Source organism: Plasmodium relictum (assembly GCF_900005765.1).
Source record: "Plasmodium relictum strain SGS1 genome assembly, chromosome: 14".
Lineage (NCBI taxonomy): Eukaryota > Apicomplexa > Aconoidasida > Haemosporida > Plasmodiidae > Plasmodium > Plasmodium relictum.
The window spans coordinates 2,470,557-2,492,725 of NC_041692.1; the positions used below are offsets into that span (position 1 = coordinate 2,470,557).

Sequence of the window (22,169 nt, forward strand, 5' to 3'; positions counted from 1 at the left end):
AAAAATAAAAAAACGCAAATAAATATAAATAGAAAATTTTATTATAATATGGATAACGTGTGTGAATTATTTTTTTTCTTTATTTATGTTTTAATTTTATTTTTATATAATTTTTTTTTTTTTTAAATTATTTATATTATATACACTAGAAAATAAAATCTTTATAATTGAAAAACTATGCTTTCATTAAGAATTATAAAAAATCATCTATATTTTAAAATCAGTAATTTATAATTAATTTTATTTTTTTAACAAAATGATAAAAATAGAAAATTAAAATTATGTTTTTATATATCCATTTACATAAATGAATGATACTATTTTCTTAAATATTTTTCTTTATTAAAGAGATAATATACTTTTTTTTACATTGACGAATTCAAAGAAATATTTTCAAGGAAAAAGAAATAGAAAAAGTATAAATAAAAATTTTAAATACCTTATTGAAATATATTTTAATTATTTTGTGGATAAAATAAAAAAAAAAAAAAAAAGAAAATTTAGATATATATATCTTTTCTTTATATTAAAATTAACTTTAAAATGATTAAAATTACTAGAAAAATAAAACGAATTATGTTCTTATGGTATTCTTATGTTTACAATGATATATAAAAAAAAAAATAAATAAAATAAAAAGAACAAAAATAATAAAAAATTTTTATTCCCTTGAATAAATTTGTAAAACTTTTTGAACTTTTTGAATTTTTTTTTTTTTTGTAAAAATGATAAAAAATATATTTCTTTTTTAATTTTTTATTTTTTGAATTATATAAAAATAGTACCTCCATTTAAAGAATTATTCTCCCAAAAAAATTCATTTATGTACTTTATTTTTTGTAAAATTCCTTAAATTATTTTTTTAAAATATCATACATACTTTTTAATAATGTCTACTATGATATTACTAAATTAAATGACATACCAAATAAGGAAATAATTCAAACTTCTGTTTTATCATAAAAAATACTCTAATTTATTTTGTTATTCATTTATTAAATACACGTCATGTTTAAGTTTATAAAGAAATTACTGCACAGATCCTGATTATATTTATTTTATCACCAATCCAAGTTTATTTATAATTTAGTATTCATATTTTTTATGTTTTAATTATTAATAAAGTTTATTTCAACTTTTTTTGAAAATTCATTTTTTACATTTAGTATTCTTTTCATAATTTTTATTATTTTATTTTTTTTTTTTTCAAGTTTCTATTTAAAAAGAAAAAGAAAAAGTAATTCTAAATTAAAAATATTCTTACAAAGGCTTTTAATGAATTTTTCTTTTTCCTCCTACTTTTTTTATAATTTGGAAAATATATTTTAAGACATTTAATATACGTTTATTTTGATGAATATAGATTTGTTTTTTAAAAAAATAAATGATTATAATAAATTTTTAAAAAAATTGGAACGTTAAACTGTTTTTACAAAAAAAAAAAAAAAAAAAATTACTATTAAAAAGTAATACTTCATTTAAAAAAAGAAATAATTATATGTTTTTTACAAAAAATAAATCTCATTTAAACATTAAAAAAAAGACTTTAAAAAAAATGAATATTCTTTTATATGTTATATATATATGAATTTTTTAATATAATTGTATATATTTTTATGTGTATATACATTTTTTATTCTCCATGTTTTTTTTTTCTCCACACTTTAGTTTGAGTATTTTGATCAAAAGGATATAAATTTAAAGGAAATAACAAATTGGTAAGCTCAATAAACTGAAAGGGAAATAATTGTTGGGGCCTGAGATCTAAAAATGGCTGTGGTAATTGATTAATATTGTATTCATTAAGTAATGGTTTTAAACTTGTTTTTAATTTTTTTCTTCTTTGTTGAAATGCATACCTTAAGATTTGCTTTAAATATAACAAATTACAATTAATATCTTCTTTTGTAAAAATAATTTTCATAACTGCTGCTTCCACTTTAGGAATTGGATAAAATGCTTGACTAGGAATTTTAAAAAGCATATAAGGCTTAGAGTATAAACTAAAAAGTATGCTTAAAATAGAATAATCTTTATCGTTAGGTTTAGCTACTATTCTTTGTCCTACTTCATATTGAATAGTTACTATTGCTTGTTCTATATATTTATAAAAATCTAATAAGCAAAATAATATTTGTGATGTTATATAAAATGGCAAATTCCCAATAACAGTTAATTTTGTCTTTTTATTTAAAGACAATTCTTTATAATTTACTTGTAATACATCATCATGAATAAAATCAAATTCAGGCATCGTTCGGCTAATTATTGATAAAGCTCTACTATCTATTTCTATTCCTGTCATATTTGGATATTTTTTGAATAAAAATTTACTAATTTGCCCTAAACCACAACCCAATTCTATTATTCCATTACCTTTATTCTTTATACTTTCAAAATTTTGACATTTAATATTTATTTCATTTTCTGCATTTATATTATTATCATTTTTTTTTTCACTTTTATTAATTTCTTCATTTCTTTTTCCCTTTTTTTTTTTTTTTTTTTTAACATTCGTCTTATTATTTTGAAAAAGGAAATTCTTACTAATACCTGATTCAACTGCATCAACCATCTTTCGAATTATATTTTCATCTTTTAAGTAATTTTGACCCAAACTTCTTTTCGGTTTAAATTCTCTTGCTGGTATTTTTGTTCTTAATGGATTATCTTCATCTTCTTGTTTTAAAGGATAAATAGATATTCCTTGAAAAATCTGACTTATATAATTTTTTTTTGAGTCTTTATTTTTATCATCAGTATTTCCATCTTCATTTGTTATAGAATCATATAATAAAATTAATTTTTTCTTACCAATTTTTCTTTTTTTTAAATTCTGCTTTATATTTTTTTCATTAAAAAGATAGTATAAAACTATATTTCTATTATCTCTTTTATTAAATTTTGTACAAAAATAATTAGAACTTAAAAATGTCACATTATTAATTTCTTTTAAAATGTGAATTTTTATTTTTACAAATAAGAGAAAGAGAACTATAAATTTCGTATATACTTTACTCATTCATATTTTTTCTTTATAAAGTTAATATAACAAAAAATAAAAAATAAAAAATAAAAACAGTTAAATAAAAGTAATATAATAAAAAAGGAATTTATAAACAATTTAAAATTTTTTAAAAAAAACCTAATATATTTATATTTTATTTAAAGATATAAAAATATAAAATATGCATATTTAAATTCTTTTTTTTTTTTTAATAAGATTCATTACTTTTTTGAAAAATATTTAATTTTATGAGTATATATATATATATTCACTAAAAAAATTATTACGTTATAATTTAAAGCACAAATAATTTTTTTTATATTAAAAATAAAATAAAATGAATATTTTTTTTTTTTTTAACTTACTACAAAAAATAAATGTATTATAAAATATAAGCAATTTAATATATATATAAAATTTTTTTTTTTGTTATTTAATATTTCATATTTGTTCATACAAAATATATGTATTAAATTTTTTTTTTTCTTAATAATTTTGGTTAAACATGTATTAAATGCTTTCTTTTGAAATTTTTTCTTGTAATTAGTAAAGAAAAAAAAAAAAAAACATATAAATATGTATAGTTATATATAAAGATTAATTTTATTTATTAAAATTTAAAAAAAAAATGAATCAATTAAATAATAAAAGGGTAAATATTTTAAAAGAAGTTATTCCTGAACCCATATCTGTATTAGATTATGTCAATGATTTAATAGAGAATAAAAAAAAAGAAAAAGAGAAAAAAAAGAATTACTTAGATGAATGGGGGAATATGAAAAAAAATGAAAAAACTGATGAATTAAAATTACAGTGGAAATTACTTCAACATGTAAATTTATATACAGTAAATGAATATCATAAAATAAAAAAAGATGAGAAAATGCCAAACTTTTTTCAAGTAGCTACTTTAGTTAATAGTAATGACAAAATAAAAGTTGGTGAAGGAAAAGAATCACAATCCTTACATACACCTAATAGAAGGAAAAAAAAATGTTTATCAGCCTTAACTTTATTAGAAAAAGATAAAAACATGAAAGAATGGTGCGTTAAAAAATATACAAAAATTCAGACTAAGAAAAATATAGGAGGGAAATCTTTTGTTAAAAAACAGAGAAAAGAATTATTAAAAATGAAAAAATAAATATATTAAAAAAAAAAAACTATCACTAATAAAAATTTTATTCTGCATAAACAGGAAAATTTATAAAATTATTATCTTATAAAAAAGCATATGGAATTATTTTTAAAAAATAGAATCATTAATAAAATAAATACTGTTAGATGCATTATAATAATAAAAATATTTTAAGTAAACAAATATAAAATTATAAAATATACCAATAATATATAAATTAATATAAAAACGAAAAAAGGAACATTGATTTTTTATAATAATTTTTTAAATAATTTAGTACTTCAGTTTCAATTAAAAAACTGCAAAAATAAAAGATACTATATAAAAATTAATTTTAACTTATTTTTTTTTTTTTTTATTTTGTTTTATATATATATTCTATTTACCTTCTTATTTTATTTTACCTTTTTTTTTTTTTATGTATTTTATTAAAAATTTATAAATCAAAGCATTTTCTTTTCTTCTAATCTTATAAATTTTTTTTCATTAAATTTTATCTAGAATATTTTTTTTTTTTTAATATTTTTAAACTATTTATAAAGAAATTTTATTTAAATATATAATAATTTATTAATTAAAATTTTTGATTTTCTTTTTTTTTTTTTTTTTTAATCTAAATATATTAGACTATCTTTATTAGAATGATATAGAAATATAAAAAAAAATTATAGTCATAATTTTTTTATGTTTATATTATTGTGAAAGGTATTTTCTTGTTCATATTATTATAGGATACATAAATTTGTATATATGTAATATATCAAATAGAGGAATATAAAAAATAAAATAGAATACAAAAAGAATTAACAGAATTTTTGTAAAATTATAAAAATATTACTATATGAAAGTAATTTTTTATGATGAAAGAGAAAAATTTTGCATATCTTATAATTCATAAAGTTCTAATCCAAAGCTTTTAAGAATATCTATAAAAATTTGAATAATCGTTTGTGTTTTTGCCATCTTTGTATAATATGGATTATAAAGTGAATTAATAATATTAACGCGCTTATCAATAAACAAATATAATTCAGATAAAGTAGGAAAATATTGTTTAAATTTGTCAATATGTTTGATAAAATCATTAAAATGTTTAAATATCATATTATTTTTTAAAAAATATTCTGTTATATAATTATTAAAATAATATTTTATATTTTCAAATTTAACTTGTCCATCATTATTATTAAAGTTATTGATTGATCCCATTGAATCAGGTATTTCAAGTATTTCTGATTCATCAGGTTTTTTACTTTTACGAGCTTCTTTAAAGAATGAGTACATATTTGAAATTATATCATCTATGTCAATACTTAAAGTATCATGTTTCATATTAATTAAATAATTAGATGGCATTTTTTTTAATACAGTACGCAATATGAATTTTGTAATTTCCGCTATAAAATATCTTAATTTAAAAACTTCTGCATCAATTTTTTCCTTTTCCATGGATTCACTAGATGGAATGAACTGTTTGAAGAAATCGAAAGTTATGTTATCATTCTCAATCTTATACTCCTCATGTATTGGATTATGCTTTGTAGGTTCAGGGATATCTATATATGGAGTTTGCATAAGTTTTAAAACCTTTTGTTCATGTGGTATTTCTTCATTAGTAAAGAATCCGAAAGATTCACAATGATAAGCTTCATCATAATAATAAAAATTAAATAAACATTTAAACAGTTTTTCCAAGAAATTGAAATATCTAAAATATTTATTTTGTAATTCTGTATTTAAAGATTCCTGTAATTCATCATCTACTAATTTTTTAGGAAGTAGAGAGTAGTCTAATAATTTTTTTATAAAAAGATAATACAGCTCCTGTATTGGCTGTGAAACATTTAAAAGTTGAAGTCTATCATAAAGATATTTATAAAGATCTAAATAAAATTTTTCATTTTCTAATGAAATTATTTTTTCTTTTAATTTTTCAAATTTTGGAAATACAAAACCGTTTTTTTTCATGAATTCAGAAAATCTTTTATTCAAATATGAAAATGTAAAGTGTTCTTTGAATAACATTTCCATTAAAAGGTTGAATGCTTTTTGGTCAAATATATCCCCTAATTCTAATTCGTTCTGATATATAAGCTTTTCATTAGTATGATCGTACTTTACTTTTCTAGAATATAAAATAGGCATATCCTTAAAGTATGGTTTATTTTCCATTAGTTTTTCATATGTTTCTTCAATCACGTTTTTATTTTTGCTAAAAACGTAATTTAATTTGAAAAACGATTCAATCTTATTAGCATCTTCTGATTCAAATAAATCTTTGTTTTTATCTATATCTAAAAATGTCTTTACATACTTAAAGAAATCAGATATTAAACTAGTTGTTGTTTCTATGAAATCAGTTTCAAAAAAATTAACTAACGGACGCTTTATATACTCAGGTAGGGTATTTAAGAACTCTTGGAATATTTTCAGTGCATCTAATTTAAAGGTCTTATTAGACAATATGTTGGTAGGTGCATATCTTTCTAAATATAACTTTTCATTATTACAATATAAAATATAATTCATTTTATTTAGAATATTGTGAAATAGACTTAATATTTTAAGATCACTTTTATCTATAATTTTCATTAAATCACCGTCAAAATAAGATACAGAATGATAATTTAATCTAACAAAAAAGGAATATATAAGTTTAGCTATCATAACTTTTGTGTTTTCATTAAATACTTGAGAAGACAAATATGGTTCAATAACTTCTCTTATTTTATCAAATTTAAATAAATGCTTAAATTTCTCATCAAAAAAAAATCTCAAAAGAATAACCAAAGGAGGTACTTCAAAAAATTCAAGTGATTTCATATAAGCTTTAAAATCTTCATTTATTGTTTCACTATTTAAAAAGAATAACAATTCTTTAAAATTAAATTTTTCGTAATCTTTCAAACAATTTATGTCAGCTTTTATAAAATAATTATGTAGAAGAACTCTAAACCCTGGATTTATAACATAAAAATAAAGAGTTAACACTTCGTTTATATCTACTCTTTTCCAAATATAATTGGCATAATTAAATCGATCTCTTTCTATGTTATTATAATTGTCGTCATAATATTCCTCTTCTTTCAATTTAGGATTGTCATTCATTATGGTTGTAATCACATAGATCATAAAATCTTGAATTCCTTTTTTCATAGCATACACTAATTTTGAATGAAATTCATTTTCTTTCTTTTTAAACAATTCATAATTTTTTGGATTACCATCTATGCTTTCATTAATGGCTAATATAAAATTGTATAACTGTGAACTATAATTTAAAGTTTCAAACTCCTTTTGAGGAATGAGAAACTTAATAACATAATCTTTAATTTGATCTCTTATTCTTATTTTTTCATAATGATAACTTTTAAGTACATTTAAATAAACTAAAACTCGTGATTTTATATCTTTATCTTGAATATCTTCAGTTTTTATTTCAATTCCTAATAATTCTAAAATGGCGCAAATATAAATGGTTAGAACATCATTTTTTATAAAAAAAATATTCGAATTATCCAAAATAATTTTACTAACATTTATTATATCTCTAATGTGAATTATTTTTTTATTTGATTTAAGATATTTTATAATTTCGATTATAGAATCGTAATTAAGTTCCAAATTTTTTATAATTTTAGATATAGACTCTTCTATTTTACGTATATGCACATCTATATTTGAAAATTTTATGTGTGTAAGAAGATTTTTTAAATTGCCTTCAATTAGTTTTCCATCATGATTAATTAAGTTAAGCTTATCAATTTCATCTTTTTCAAATAAATATAACTTTGTATCTTTTTCTTCTATAACATTATATAATTTTACATTCATATAATCTGTTAAATCTTTTAATTTACCTGTTTTTTTCAAATTCGAATTAATTATTTTATCTAAAGCATAATCATCTTTTATTTCTTTTAAAATGTATGGAAATTTTCTTTCATCACTAATAACTCTTAAGTTTTTTTTTTCAGAAGGTTCTCCCCATACATCACCTCCATATTGTAATAAAATTGGTTTTGCTAAATATGTATCTACCTTCTTGTCTAAAATACCTGTTACATCTCCTTTTGATAATTCATTATAATCATAAGATTTCTGATATAAATCTTTAGTTCTCTGTAAATATTTTTTTAGAATTGCTTTATACCACACTAATTTATCTGAATCAAGTTGGAAATTATTTTCATATAAAACTAGTTCATTAAAATTTTCATTGATTGAAATTCCTTCTTTTTCTAATTCATTAAATTTTGCTACTAATGGTGTATAAGCCTCAAGTAATTCCGGTTTTTCATTTTTTATCTGTTTAGTAAAAATATCATTGTTTGTTATAATATAGCTTACATCAGGAATATGAACACCATTTCTTAGTTTTTCTAAGAAATCTTCTAAATGAATAATATTTTTTTCTAAATAACTTAATGTATCTTTGTTAATTTCTTCCTGTTCTGTTTTTTTCCATAATTCAAAATAATTTTTAAAATCAGTGTAAAACATTGCTACTCTTTCAGTATATGCATTAAGAATTTTATGAAACCCAGCATCAATTTTTTCTCTCATATTATTTTCATCATGTAAAATTTTCGAGAAATTATAAACAAAAATTAGTTCATCTTCATGATCATTTATATCTTCATCAAATGTCATAACTAATCTTCTAAATGCATCATTTTCTACTCCTAATTCAGTTTTAATTGATGTTACAAAATCTTCGAATGATTTGTTTTCATGTTTTTCTGATTCGTCTGGTAATAGTATTTTCAAAGAATTTGGTATTTCAGATAAACTATCACTAGTTAAATATTGCAATTCATCTGATATGATTTCCCTTTTTACTTCTGATTCTTCCAACTTTTCTTTAAATTTATTTATTTCACTAGTTAATTCTACTAACTTTTGTTTTTTTAAATCATATTTTGCAGTATTTTCTCCATCTGAAATATTTTCAAATAATTTTTCTCTTACATTTATATCCAAAGAGATATCTTCTATCTTATCTTGAAGTATCTCTATTTTTTTCTTTAAATCATTTTCTTCAAATTTTAATTCATCTAATGTTAAGATAGACTCTTTCATTATGTTTTCTATTGATTTATATATATCAGATACCTTATCTGAATTTACTATAAATATCTCAGTATTTCCTTTACTCACCTTATACTGCTTAATAATATCATATTTCAATAACAAAAATTTTTTATGCAGTTCATTTATAATATCCATTTTTTCGCTTATTTTATCAAGTTCTTCTGAAGTAGTATTAAAATCCGATCTAAATTTAATTATTTCCTTTTTATTATACTCTATTTTTTCTTTTAAATCTTCTATTTCTTTATTTAATACTTTTTCTTTTTCTGCTTTATCTGGAGTATCACTTTGGATTTCACCTAATTTGGCTTCACTTATTTTTAAGTCTTCTGATAATTTTTTATCATCCTCAACTAATTTATCAAACTTTTCAATTATCTTTTTTTTTTCATTGTTAAGTCTTATTCTTTCTATTCGTAATTCAACATCCATTTCATTATACAATTCTTTAATCATATGATCTACTTTACCTACTACATGTTTTCTAACTTCTTGAACATTATGTTCAACAATAGCTTCTACTTTGTTGAAATAATTAGTTAATAGAGAATCATATTCTTCATCTAAACTCTTTGCTATTAATCTCCTACTTGCTTTATATTCCTCTTTATATTTTTTTTTGTCTTCCGTATATATTTCTGTAAGAACTTTTGTGTATTCTTGCTCATCAATTTTAGTCAAATCTTTTACAAATCTAAGTGCATACCTATAAGAATATCTAAACTCTTCTAGCATCTTCATTTTTTTTTTTCCTAAACTTTTCCTGAAATTTCCATAAAACTTCTTGACGCAAAATTTTTTAGTATCATCTTTATACTTGTTTAGTTTTTCTAAGAACAAATCTTCTATTATTACATATTTTTCATCTGTTTTCTCTTCAATTTCACTTAATTCTGATTCTATCTCTTTTTTATAAGTTTCCATATTTTTTTGATTTTCTTTGTTCTTTATTTTATCTTTTAATTTGTCAAAATTTTGATTGCATTCTTGTATTGCTTCATCTTTAACTTCTTCGAAATCAGGATAAACAGTCCCCTCTAACTCGAATATGATATCATCCATTTTTCTGTTTAAATCTGTAATAAATTTATATGCAGATTTTATATGGGTATTATACACTTCTTCAATTTTTCTTTTTAAATAGCTCTTTGCATGATTATAATAAAATGAATCAGGTTCTCTTGTAGCTATTGCTTCTTTTAAATAAGCAGGTGCATTATCATCAATTCCCGAGCCTTCACGTGATTTTGCAAATTCTAAATCTGCTTTGTAATCTTCTTCATATTCTCTATCAAAAGTTTCATCTTGTAATACTTCAGCTGTTTCTTCTTCTTCTTCTAATTTCTGAATTTTTGCTTCTTCTTCTTTATCTTTTTTATCTCTTAATTCCTCTTCTTCTCTTTCAGCTTTCTCTTTTTGGTCTTTTATGTCTTTTAACTTTTTTTTTCTTTCTTCTTCCAATTCTAATTCCATTTTCTTTCTTAATTCCTCTTTTCTTTTTATTTTCTTTATTAATTCTTCCTTTTCTTCTTCATCTTCTGCTTCGTCTTCTGTTTCTTCATGCGCTACCGATTCACTTAATCTTCTTGCAACAGGTTTTTCTAAAGTTGATAAAACAGGTATTACTGATTCAGATCCCTTTTTTATTACAAATAAATTTATTAATTCATTTAAAAATTTATCTAATGTATCAATTTTAGATGACTTTTTATGTTTACTTATTAAATCTCTTACTTCAGAATAACCTGAAAAATAATTTCTAATCATCCAAGATGTATTATAACATAATATTATACTATATTTTACTGATAAAAAATCATATGTGCTTTCAAAATTGGCATAAATATCATGTAACCATGGGGTTAATTGATATAAATTTCTATGATTCATGGGAACAAGCATATGTGTTATAAAGTTATTTGTATAAAAGATTTTTAGAAAATCTCTATATATTACTTCTATTGTATATAATAAATCATTGTTTTCAATAAATAATCTATTATCATAAGTTGAACTCGTTGGGTACGAAGGCATTAGATTTATATCAATTTTTTCCAAGAAAAATTTTAAACATGCACCAATAACTCTAGGAGATAAATCTATTTGTGCAATGTTCACTATATCTGTTAAAAATCTTATTAAATCACTTTCACTATAATTTAAAATAAAATTTTTTGAAAATAAATGATGGAATAATTTAAGATCTAAAACTTTTAAATCATTCAACCTCAGAAAGTTTTTAATTGATTTTTCTATTTTTTTTAAACTTAATTTATCTTTTGCAGTGGGAATATACTTGATATTTTTTATTATATTTTTAAATGATCCATCACCTATGTAATTGTTATCAGTTAAGAAAAAGAAATCATTTAAAAGCTTATTTAATGAAAAATTATCAGCAGAATAAACGTAGTCTTCAAAATTATATCCGATAAAAAATAAATACTTTTTTAAAGAATTGTAGACATTTATATATAAATGTTTAAAAAGAAATATTAAATCTTCTTTAGGTACATTATTTATTGTGTAATATTTTTCCTTACTTTCTTTAAATAAAATATGCAAAGCTTTTAAAAAACCATTATAATCATTTACCTTTACATCATGAATATTATTTCTTGGTTCAACCTTCGTAGAATTTTTATAAAAAAGAGTATATCCTTTTTCTATATTGTTAAATATAATTTCTTTTTCTTTATATTCAATTAGTTCTTTTAATTTATAATTTATCCCTTTATTGTAAAAATGTATAACGATATTCTTTTGCTTTTCAGCACTAGTTAATTCTACCTCTTTTGGTAATTCAAACTTGTTTTTTTTTTCTTCTTCTTTTTCTTCTTCTTTTTCTTTTTTTCTTTCTTCATCTTCTTCTTCTTCGTAAATCTCTTTTTTGGGTATTCCAATTCCTGTTTCTTCATCTACTTCTAACTGTTCTTCTGGTTCTTCTTCTGGTTCTTTTTCTGTTTTTTTTTCTTCTGGTTCTTCTTTTTCTGTTTTTTTTTCTTCTGGTTCTTCTTTTTCTGGCTTTTTTTCTTCTGTTTCTTTTAGTTCTTCTTTTGGTTCTTTTGATTTTTCTTCATCACCTGGTAATTTACTTTCATCTAATACGTCTTTTGACGGTTTTTCAGGATGTACAAGTGGCTTTTCTCCTTGTTCTTCAGGTTTTAATGGGGTTTCTAATTGTTCTGCATCTGGTTCATCTGATACTAAGGAACCTGATTCATCATAAATTTCTAATTTTCTTTTTGAATTTGCATCAATATCATTGTGTAGATGATATATTTTATTCTTATACTTATATATTAAGTAAGGAGGGATTACTACAACTACATCATTTAAAATGTTTGGTACGAACTCAGGTATAGCATTGCTTTCTTTAAGAAATGTTATTATCTTCTCAAAATTCAATGTGTTCTCACCTTTAGAAAAAAAAGCAAGTGTGTGAAATAAAACAGTAAATAAAATTATTTTCATTTTAATTATTTTCATATAAAAAAAAAATAATAAAAAGACTTTTTATATATATAAATATGTTAAAAAAAATTTTAAATATAAAAAAAAAAAACCTTAAATGTTCAAACATTCATCATAATTTTAGGATAACGAATATTAAAAAAAAAAACGCAACCATAATTAATACAATATAGTATTAGAAAAAAATATATCTTATGTATAAGAAAAAATCAAATATTTTTTTCTAAAAAAATACATATAAAAATATTTTCATGAATAGTTTTAGAATTAAAAATATCCTATATACTTGAATTTTTTTTTAATGTAAAAAATTTATTGTACATATAATAGTATTATGATTATGACACATAAGCAGAAATTTAAAAAAAGTAATTAAAATAAAATAAAAAGAACCTTTTTTTTTTTATCCTCTTTTCCCTTTTTTAAATATAGTATAATTAATTAATAATAAAATATTTAAAATATTTTTCACAGAAAAAAAAAATATAGAAAAAAATTAAAATTCTTTGAGGTGTCTATAACTTAATTACATTAATTTTTTTCTATTCATTTTATAAACAAAACAATTATGAAGAATATTTTTAAATTTTAAATAAAATTTATAACTGTTTTTTCTTTTTTTTCTTTTAAATGACATAGGTATAAATATATATATATATATATAAATGTATAGATATATGTATGTATGGATATATGTATGTATGTATGGATATATATATATATCGTATATAAGCATATATATATATATATATATATATGTTTGTGTATATTTGTATTTGTATATGTATTTTTTTTTTTTTTAATTTTTATGAATAAATATTCTTCATGATAAAACATTAAAAAAAAAAAAAAGGAAAATTTGGAAATGAAAGAATATAGATATATTACCTGACACATAAAGAAAAAAAAAAAAAATCAGTAATCAATAATTTAAAATAGAAATACACCTCATAAAAAATCCTGACATCGAAAAAAAAAAAGAATGCCATATAGACAAATTTTATGCGCCTAATAATATACTAATAAATTTAAAAGCTCATAGTTAAACATTTTTTTCTAATTGATTAAAAATAACTTTGATTATTTATCTAAAATAATATGTAATTTTTTTTTAAAATATAATAATAAATTACTTTTTTTTATTTTTTTTTTTTTAACTTTTAATAAAACTCTGTCTTTTATAAAATTATATGGGAATTTTTATAAAATAAATCTTAAAATATTCTTAGAAAAAAAAAAAAATAGTTTAAATGAATAAAAAAACTTAAGCAGCTACTATCACCTGACACAAAAAATTAAGTCCAACAGTAATTTAAAATTAAAAAAAAAAAAAACTATCAATAATTTATATGGTTGTTTGATTAATTATTCACTAAAAATTATTATCAAAAGAAAAAACAAAAAAATTAAGCTACTAATGTGAAAAAAATTGCATTAATAATATGTAGAAAGTAATATGAATACAAAAATAAGGAATACCTAAAATAATATATATCTTTTATTTTTTCTACAAAAAAAAAATGATTCTAATAATTCATGTTATTTACACTTTTAATATTTTTTTTTTTTTTTTAACAATTTATCGTATCTCTTTAAAAATTTATTAATATTATTAATATAATTTCAATTAACTCTTATAACATTTCTTTAATTTCATCTTTATTATTATATACATTGCATCAACTTTCGTAGGTCATCTTAATAGAGATGTAATTTTTATAATGACAAATATATTTTTAAGAATTTATTTTAAAAGGAAAATTATAAAAAAAACGTCTTTTTTTTTTTAATTTTAAATTTTCAATAAAAGATAATTTGAATGTCAACTGCAATTTTATTTTTTTTATACTACGAAAAAAATAAAGTGAAAATATATCTTTCATTTTTTAAGAGGATACATTTGATAAATTTAAAATATTTTCAAAAGTATATACTATTAAATTTATGTTGTGTTCTTTTGTTCAAATATATTTTTTTATTTTTATATTCCTTTTTAAAATTTTACACTTTATTTAAAATATCTTATGAAAATATTTCATTCTTTTAAAAGAAAAAAAAATAAATTTATTTTTTTAAATACATCCAAAAATAAATAAATATAAAAAAAATTAATTTTTCTATGAACATTTTTAATATATTCCTTATTTTTAATTTTTAAATATGAATGATAATAAAAAAAAAAAAAAATTCTTTCTTTAATCTGTAATTTTTTAAAGATTATTTTTTGAAGAATTTTAAATTTCGTTACATTTATTAATATTTAAAACTTTTAATGCTATCTTTTAATTTTATAATGTTAAAAATTTTCAAAATATTACAAAATTAAAAGAAAATTTGTAACATAAAAATGATATATTATTTTGTATATGAATTTTTTTTTTTCTTTATAATTATTACAAAAATAAATAAAAGAGTATAATAAGATTTTCTTTTTAATATTTAATTTTAATTTTATTCATTGTTTTTACTTATTGACAATTCTTTAATATATATATATATATATATACAAGTATATAAATAAAAATAAAAAAGATATTTAATTTTTTTTGTTTTTATTAGTAGTATTAAAAATATAATTAAAAGTATATTAGTTTTAATACATATACTAGTAACCTAAAATTTTCTTTTCAAGTATAACAAAATGTATACTTGAAAAGTACTAATACAAGGGAAAAAAAAAAAAAATTAAGATTAAGGATTAAGCATTAATTATTTAAATAATAAAATTTTTAGAAAGGAGAAAGATTTCAAGAAGTGCAAAAATAATGGGTTGGCACCTAAAATTATTTTATATAACTTAAAAATTTTAGAATAATTTTCCAACAAAATTTCTTAATAATTATATAAAAAAAGTAAATCCAATTTTTTTTTTTTTGTAATTTATTTAAATTTTTTTTAATTATAGTAAAATATTTTTACTTCAGGATAATTATATAAGGGAAATTGATATAAAGTCATGTATAAAATAATTTAGCATAAACAAAAAAAAAAAAAAAATTTTAAGTATTAAAAAAATAAAAGAGAGAATTAAATTGTTATAAAAATAAAAAAGAAATATATTAAAATTAAAAAATTATTTTTATTAATAAAAAATAAACATAAAAAAGTATATAATGCTAGAAAAGGAATTAAAAAAAGAAAAAAAGGATAGAAAGAAAAATGAAAAGTGAAACGGAAGATTTTTTAATTGCTTTTTTATTTGATATAGCTTTCTTTGTAGTGTGTGTAGGAATATGGTTATATGTTAGAAAAAATAGAGATGAGAATAAAATTAATGACAATATTTATATATTAAGTCAAAATACATATAGTGAGATTAAAGTAGACAGGGATTTTTCATGTTCAAAGGATGATAACCATATTGAAATGAGAAGAAAATCCAACAAATTTAGAACTTTCTTAAATATAAAGGATGATCAAATTGTAAATACAGAAATTAAATATTATTTATTCTTTTTAAAAACAAATAGAAATATAATATTTTCTTTATGCATATTAGGAACTTTTATTGTTATACCTTTATATCTTTCTTTGCCAAGGGATGATATTAACAACCCTTCTTTTTTTAATTATATAAGTGCAGGAAGTATATCAGACATTAATGTATTAACAATTTTATACTTCATAACATTAATATATAGTGCTATATCATATGCTTTTATTTATTTATTATGGAGAAAAATAAGGCCAAGTAAAAAGAAAACAAAAAAATTTCTTCCACAAAATTTTACTATAATGGTTTCACGTATAGATAAAAATGAAATAAATGCATATAAGATTTACAAGTATTTTTGCGATTTAACAAATAATAAAGTTGTATCAGCATATTTAATATTGGATTATTCAATAGTATATGATGAACAAAAAAAAATATTTAATGCTACGAAAAACTTAAAACTACTAAAAGAAAATGAAGAAAAAAAAAATATCAAAAGAGATAAATCTAAAAATAATATTTTTTACTTTTGGGATAAGAAAAAAAAAAATAAGAGCAAATTACTTCACGATACAAATAATAGAAAAAGACATGGTACTAATGAAAAAAATTATTCAAGTGATTATATTAATACTGTAAAAAAAGAGGATAAAGGTATATTGGATAATAAAAAATTATTAATAAATTATAATTTAGATACTAAAAATGATTATGCATACGTAAATAATAGTCTCCTTTTAAATGAAACAAAAAGTTCTAGTTTATTTAAAGTTGATAGTCAAAAAATCAAAGGAAAAATTATTATAAATAATTGCGAATCAAAATATATGTTAAGTAAAAGTAACTCTTTAGATAATACACATAAGATAAAAAAAAATAACTTGAATAATTCTATATTACAAAATAATGAACCAAGAGAAAATGAAGAATCATCTATTAAGAGCAATAAAAATAATTATTATATAAATGAATTTCAGAAATTTAAGAGTAATGATAAAAAGCAAGATAGTACAGATGCATATAATGATATAGAATATAAAGAAAGTGATAAACTAGATAATAATTTTTTTAAACAGAACTCAAAAAGTTTTTTGATAAGAAGTAAAAGTAAAGATAATTGTAAACAAATATGTAAAAGAAAAAAGTGGAGAGAATTGTGTAAAGAAGAAAATGATGAGATGGAAATAAAAAGGAAATACGATAAAACTTATAATGAAGACGTATGCTTTTTAAAAGATACAAGTGATGATGAAGAAACACTAAAAGAAGAAAAAATAAATAAAGTAAATATTATAGATAATGAGTATGGCTATAAATTAGGATTGCATGATAGTCTAGCAAGAAGTAACAATACTGAAATGTTATTCTATGATTTGGAAAATCTTTCAACTAAAGAAAATGATAATATAGAATTAAATTATAAAGAAAAAGATGGGGAATTTGAATCGAAATTAAGAAGTAGTTTTTTACATAAATTTATGTTTTTTTTTCAAAAAAATAAAAAAAGTCATTGGAAAAAAAAATTAAAAGAACATTTAATAAAATTTTATTCAATAAAAAATGAAACTCCCAAAAAATCTACAGGTGTATGTTTTGTATCTTTTATTGATACGAAATCTGTTCATGATTGCATTCATAATATTCCATATACTGAAAGAAACAAGTGGGTAATATCAAAAGCTCCACCAAACTATGATATTATTTGGAAAAATTTGAAAAACCATAGCTATAAGGTTTGTGCGCGTTTTATTATTTTAAATGCATTACTATTATTAGCTAATACAATAATTATTATATCAGTTACTTCAATTGATAATATATTAAAATTAAGAGTAAATAAATATAGAGAAGATCCCAATTCATCAAACATTACTTCAATTTTAATAACTTGGTTATCGCCATTCATTGTTATTTTTGTCAACAGTATTATTCAACCAGCATTAATTTCTTGTGTTTCAATTGCTATTGGATTCATAAGGAAATCAAGTGAACATACATATGTTTTACAAGGAAATTTTATTTTTTTAATTTTAAACACAATAATTATTCCATTATTGTCATTGTCACCTCTAAGCTCTTTACTTAAAGTATATTATAAAAATATATATATATATATATATTTATAACAAGATAAAACAACAAAAATAATTAATTTTTTTTTTTTTAGGTAATGTATTCTGATGAAATAGAACAATGGACTACACGTTTAAGAGAATATCTTTTTAATTCAAGTGGATTTTTTTCTATGAGATATTTATTTCATTGTTGCTTTTTAACTTGTGCAAATCAACTGTTACAAATTCCTCAATTTTCAAGTAAAACATTTAATTTTCATTTGATTTTAATTAAAATAATTGTTTAGCATAATTATATTAATTTTATATCTTTATTTTATTAGTACGTTCAATTGTTAAAAAGATAACAAAAAAAGAAATTGGTGCATGGACATTTGATTTTGGTTATTGGTATGGATTTAACACTTCTATTTTAGCATTGATACTAACATTTAGGTACAATAAATAAGAATTTTTTTTTTTTCTTTTAATTGATATAATATATTTTTATTACTTATATATATTTTAATTTTTATATAAAATTTTTTTTTTTTTTATAATTCAGTGTTGCTGTTCCATTTATACTACCATTGGGTTCTCTGTATTTTTTTTTACGTTATTATATAGATAAATATAATCTTATTTATGAAATATGTAGAACAAATTTAGATAGTCATGGAGCAGTTGTCAGAACAGCAATTAAATTTATGCTTTTTTCCGTAGCGTTTTTTCAAGTAAGTTCTTTGTGAAAAAAAAATTTCGTATATATAAAAGTATATTAAGTATTAACATATTTTTTTTTAAAAAGAAAAAATTATAATTTATCTCATTTTTTATTGATTTATTATTTTTATTTTTATTTTAGCTTGTTATGTTTACGTTTTTTTCAAGAGTACAAAATGAATTTATCTCAGTTGGTAGAAATATTCTATTTTTATCATCATCTCTTACAACATTACTACTTCTGTGCAGATCTACTGAATGGGTTAGTACCCATCATATAAAAAAGAAAAAAGGAAAAAGAACATTTTGTTATTTATGTGAGAAAAATGTATATGTAAGTAATTTGAAAGATTTAAACAAATTGAAATATGCATATGCTAATCCGTGTGAATCTAAAAGGTAGTCTTTTCCTATTTTTTTATTTTTTCATACAATATATATATATATATATATATATATATATATATATATATATATAAAGACTTTTACATTATTGATTACCTTGGAATTAAGTTTTACTTTGAAAAATAATTTTAAAATTTATTGTTGTATAGTAATATCTACAATTTATTTTTCTTTTAAAGTTAAATTAAAATTTTTATAGTTTTATTGAAATTTTTTTCTTTTCTTTTTAAGCTTTAGCATTAATTTTTTTGAACATTTAATTTTTTTTTTTTTGTTTTAAATCTTTTTTAGATATTTTAATTCATGAGAAAAATAATAAATATTCATAGTTTTATATTTTATGTATGTACCAATTCATATATATATACATACATAAACGTACATTTTCTTATTCTCTTTAATATATTTTAATGTATTCATTAAATGTTAATCTTTAAAAACTTTTTTACTTTTTAATGTATGTTTTCATAATTCTTTTAATAATTTTTTATTCTATATTTTATGGAAATATTTCCAGAAATATTTAAATAACTCCTTAATAAAAAGTTTCCTTTTTTATTTCCTTTTTTTTTTTTATTAATAAAAATGACTTATTTTTAATCTTAAATATCTTTAAAAATAAAGATTAGTTTTTAATTATTTTTTATATAAAGATTTAATAAAATGTCCTTATTTTTATAAATAAATTTTTTGTTAAATTTTTTCTTTGTAAAATATATTTTTTGCTTGTGAAATTTAAGTTTGAACTTAATGTCATGAATACATTTTTCTTCATTAAACCTAAAAAATAAATAAAAATATTTATATATATATATATATATTTTATTTACTCATTGTCATACATTTATGTGAAAAATTAATACACATGCTTCATATGTAAATTTTAAATAAAATATATAAAAATGAGAAGTATTTATACATGTATGTAATTAATACCAACTATAAAATATACAATTAAAAAACATATAATTGTTACATTATATATACATTTATATATTTTTTTTTTTTGCATTTTTTTTTTTTTATTCTTACAATCTTTTGAAAAATATATTAATTTTTCAAGATGTGTATGCTCATTTTTCATATATTTTTCCGAAAAATAGCAAAATAATTTTTGCTTTATTTTTTCTTTTAATTTTATGTATATATATAAAAAAAAAAAAAATTAAAACGGAAAGAATAATATATATATTGAAGTAACTTTATTTCTATTACTAATATAAAATTATTATTTTATGTAATTAAATGAATTATATTTAGGAAATAAATGAAATGAAAAAATAAAATCAATAAAGAATAATTAAATCTAAAGAAGAGAGAGAAGAAAGATTTAAACTTTAATTTTTACAATATTTTAAGTATACTATAAAAATTAAGTATTTTTTTCTTTAAAAAAATATTATTTAAAATTGAAATTATTTGTTTAATGAATTATTATTTATTAAAAGAAAAGGAAAAAATATTAAAATTTTTAAATATATTTTCATTGTTGGGAATTAACAGTTATATAATAATATATTTTGAATTCTTTACATGTAATTTAATTTAAATTTGCATTTATTTATTACAGAATTGAATTAAAATTACATTTTTTTTTTTTTTTTTTCTTATGTTTTAGAAAAAATATATATATATTTTTTTAATGCTTATATTACTATAAAATTATTGACGAAGATTTCTTTAATGAGATGAAAAGAACTGTCTAATAATTTAATAGAATGGCATTTATTATTAAATAATTTTTTTTTAAATATTTATTAATATTATTCTTATGCTATTAAGATTTATTCTTTATTCTTTCAAATTCTCATAATGGTTTGTAATGAAAATAAGCAATTATTTTTATATGTAAAAAGAGAAAATGAGAAATTAAAAAAAAAAAAAAAAAAATTAACTTTAATATTTTATTTATTTTTTTTTTTAGTTGTCTAATATATTTGGAAGTGTGTGCTCAATAAGCTTAAATATAGATCCTGGAGAAAATAGAAAATTTGCATTTTTAAGAAAAGATAAAAAGGGTGAAAGATGCCCAATTTTTTCAGATGGTGAAGATATAAATGGAACAGCAACAATAAGTTTAAAACCTGGTAAAAAATTTGAACATTATGGTATTAAATTAGAATTAATTGGACAGATAAATATATTAAATGATAAGACAAATTCATATGATTTTTTTTCAATGTCAAAAGATTTAGAACCTCCAGGCTTATTAATAGAAAGTAAACAATTCAAATGGAAATTTTCATCAGTTGATAAACAACATGAATCATATTTTGGAGTAAATGTGCAACTCAGATATTTTGTTAGATTAAATATTATAAAAGGATACTCTGGTAATATACAAAAGGAGCTTGATTTTATTGTACAGAATTTGTCTATTCCTCCTGAAATAAATAACACAATAAAAATGGAAGTAGGAATAGAAGATTGCTTACATATAGAATTTGAATATGATAAATCCAAATATCATTTAAAAGATGTGGTTGTAGGAAAAGTTTATTTTTTATTAGTAAGAATAAAAATAAAACACATGGAATTAGATATTATAAAAATGGAAACATCAGGCGTAGGCAAGAATTATACAACTGAATCTGTTACTTTATCAAAATTTGAAATAATGGATGGATCACCAACAAAATCTGAGTGTATACCAGTTAGATTATATTTAAGTGGTTTTGATTTAACTCCTACATATAAAAATATTCAGAATAAATTTTCAGTTAAATACTATATTAATCTTATTATTGTTGATGAGGAAGAAAGACGATATTTTAAAAAGCAAGAAATTTTTCTTTGGAGAAAAAAGTTGGGGTAACATCTTTTTTTTTAATATAAAAT

At 19.2% G+C, this 22,169-nt stretch overlaps 5 protein-coding genes across 5 annotated transcripts; 3 read left to right on the forward strand and 2 right to left on the reverse strand.

Annotated features, from left to right (window-relative positions):
- Window positions 1-1,633: 1,633 nt before the first annotated feature.
- Window positions 1,634-3,022, reverse strand: PRELSG_1465200 (apicoplast dimethyladenosine synthase, putative; the record flags this gene model as incomplete). The annotated part of the gene is made up of 1 exon (XM_028679755.1): window positions 1,634-3,022. The coding sequence occupies one exon, from the start codon at window positions 3,020-3,022 to the stop codon at window positions 1,634-1,636; it is 1,389 nt and encodes a 462-aa protein (XP_028535437.1).
- A 613-nt stretch (window positions 3,023-3,635) lies between these two features.
- PRELSG_1465300 (rRNA-processing protein, putative) lies at window positions 3,636-4,151 on the forward strand (the record flags this gene model as incomplete). The annotated part of the gene is made up of 1 exon (XM_028679757.1): window positions 3,636-4,151. The coding sequence occupies one exon, from the start codon at window positions 3,636-3,638 to the stop codon at window positions 4,149-4,151; it is 516 nt and encodes a 171-aa protein (XP_028535438.1).
- An 879-nt stretch (window positions 4,152-5,030) lies between these two features.
- Window positions 5,031-12,713, reverse strand: G377 (osmiophilic body protein, putative; the record flags this gene model as incomplete). The annotated part of the gene is made up of 1 exon (XM_028679758.1): window positions 5,031-12,713. One exon carries the CDS (start codon window positions 12,711-12,713, stop codon window positions 5,031-5,033), a length of 7,683 nt encoding a protein of 2,560 aa, XP_028535439.1.
- A 3,159-nt stretch (window positions 12,714-15,872) lies between these two features.
- On the forward strand, window positions 15,873-19,329 carry PRELSG_1465500 (conserved Plasmodium membrane protein, unknown function; the record flags this gene model as incomplete). Its single annotated transcript, XM_028679759.1, has 5 exons — window positions 15,873-18,236; window positions 18,317-18,464; window positions 18,548-18,659; window positions 18,769-18,937; window positions 19,069-19,329. The coding sequence occupies 5 exons, from the start codon at window positions 15,873-15,875 to the stop codon at window positions 19,327-19,329; spliced, it is 3,054 nt and encodes a 1,017-aa protein (XP_028535440.1).
- Window positions 19,330-21,143: 1,814 nt separating this feature from the next.
- Window positions 21,144-22,146, forward strand: VPS26 (vacuolar protein sorting-associated protein 26, putative; the record flags this gene model as incomplete). The annotated part of the gene is made up of 2 exons (XM_028679760.1): window positions 21,144-21,146; window positions 21,256-22,146. 2 exons carry the CDS (start codon window positions 21,144-21,146, stop codon window positions 22,144-22,146), a joined length of 894 nt encoding a protein of 297 aa, XP_028535441.1.
- Window positions 22,147-22,169: the final 23 nt, after the last annotated feature.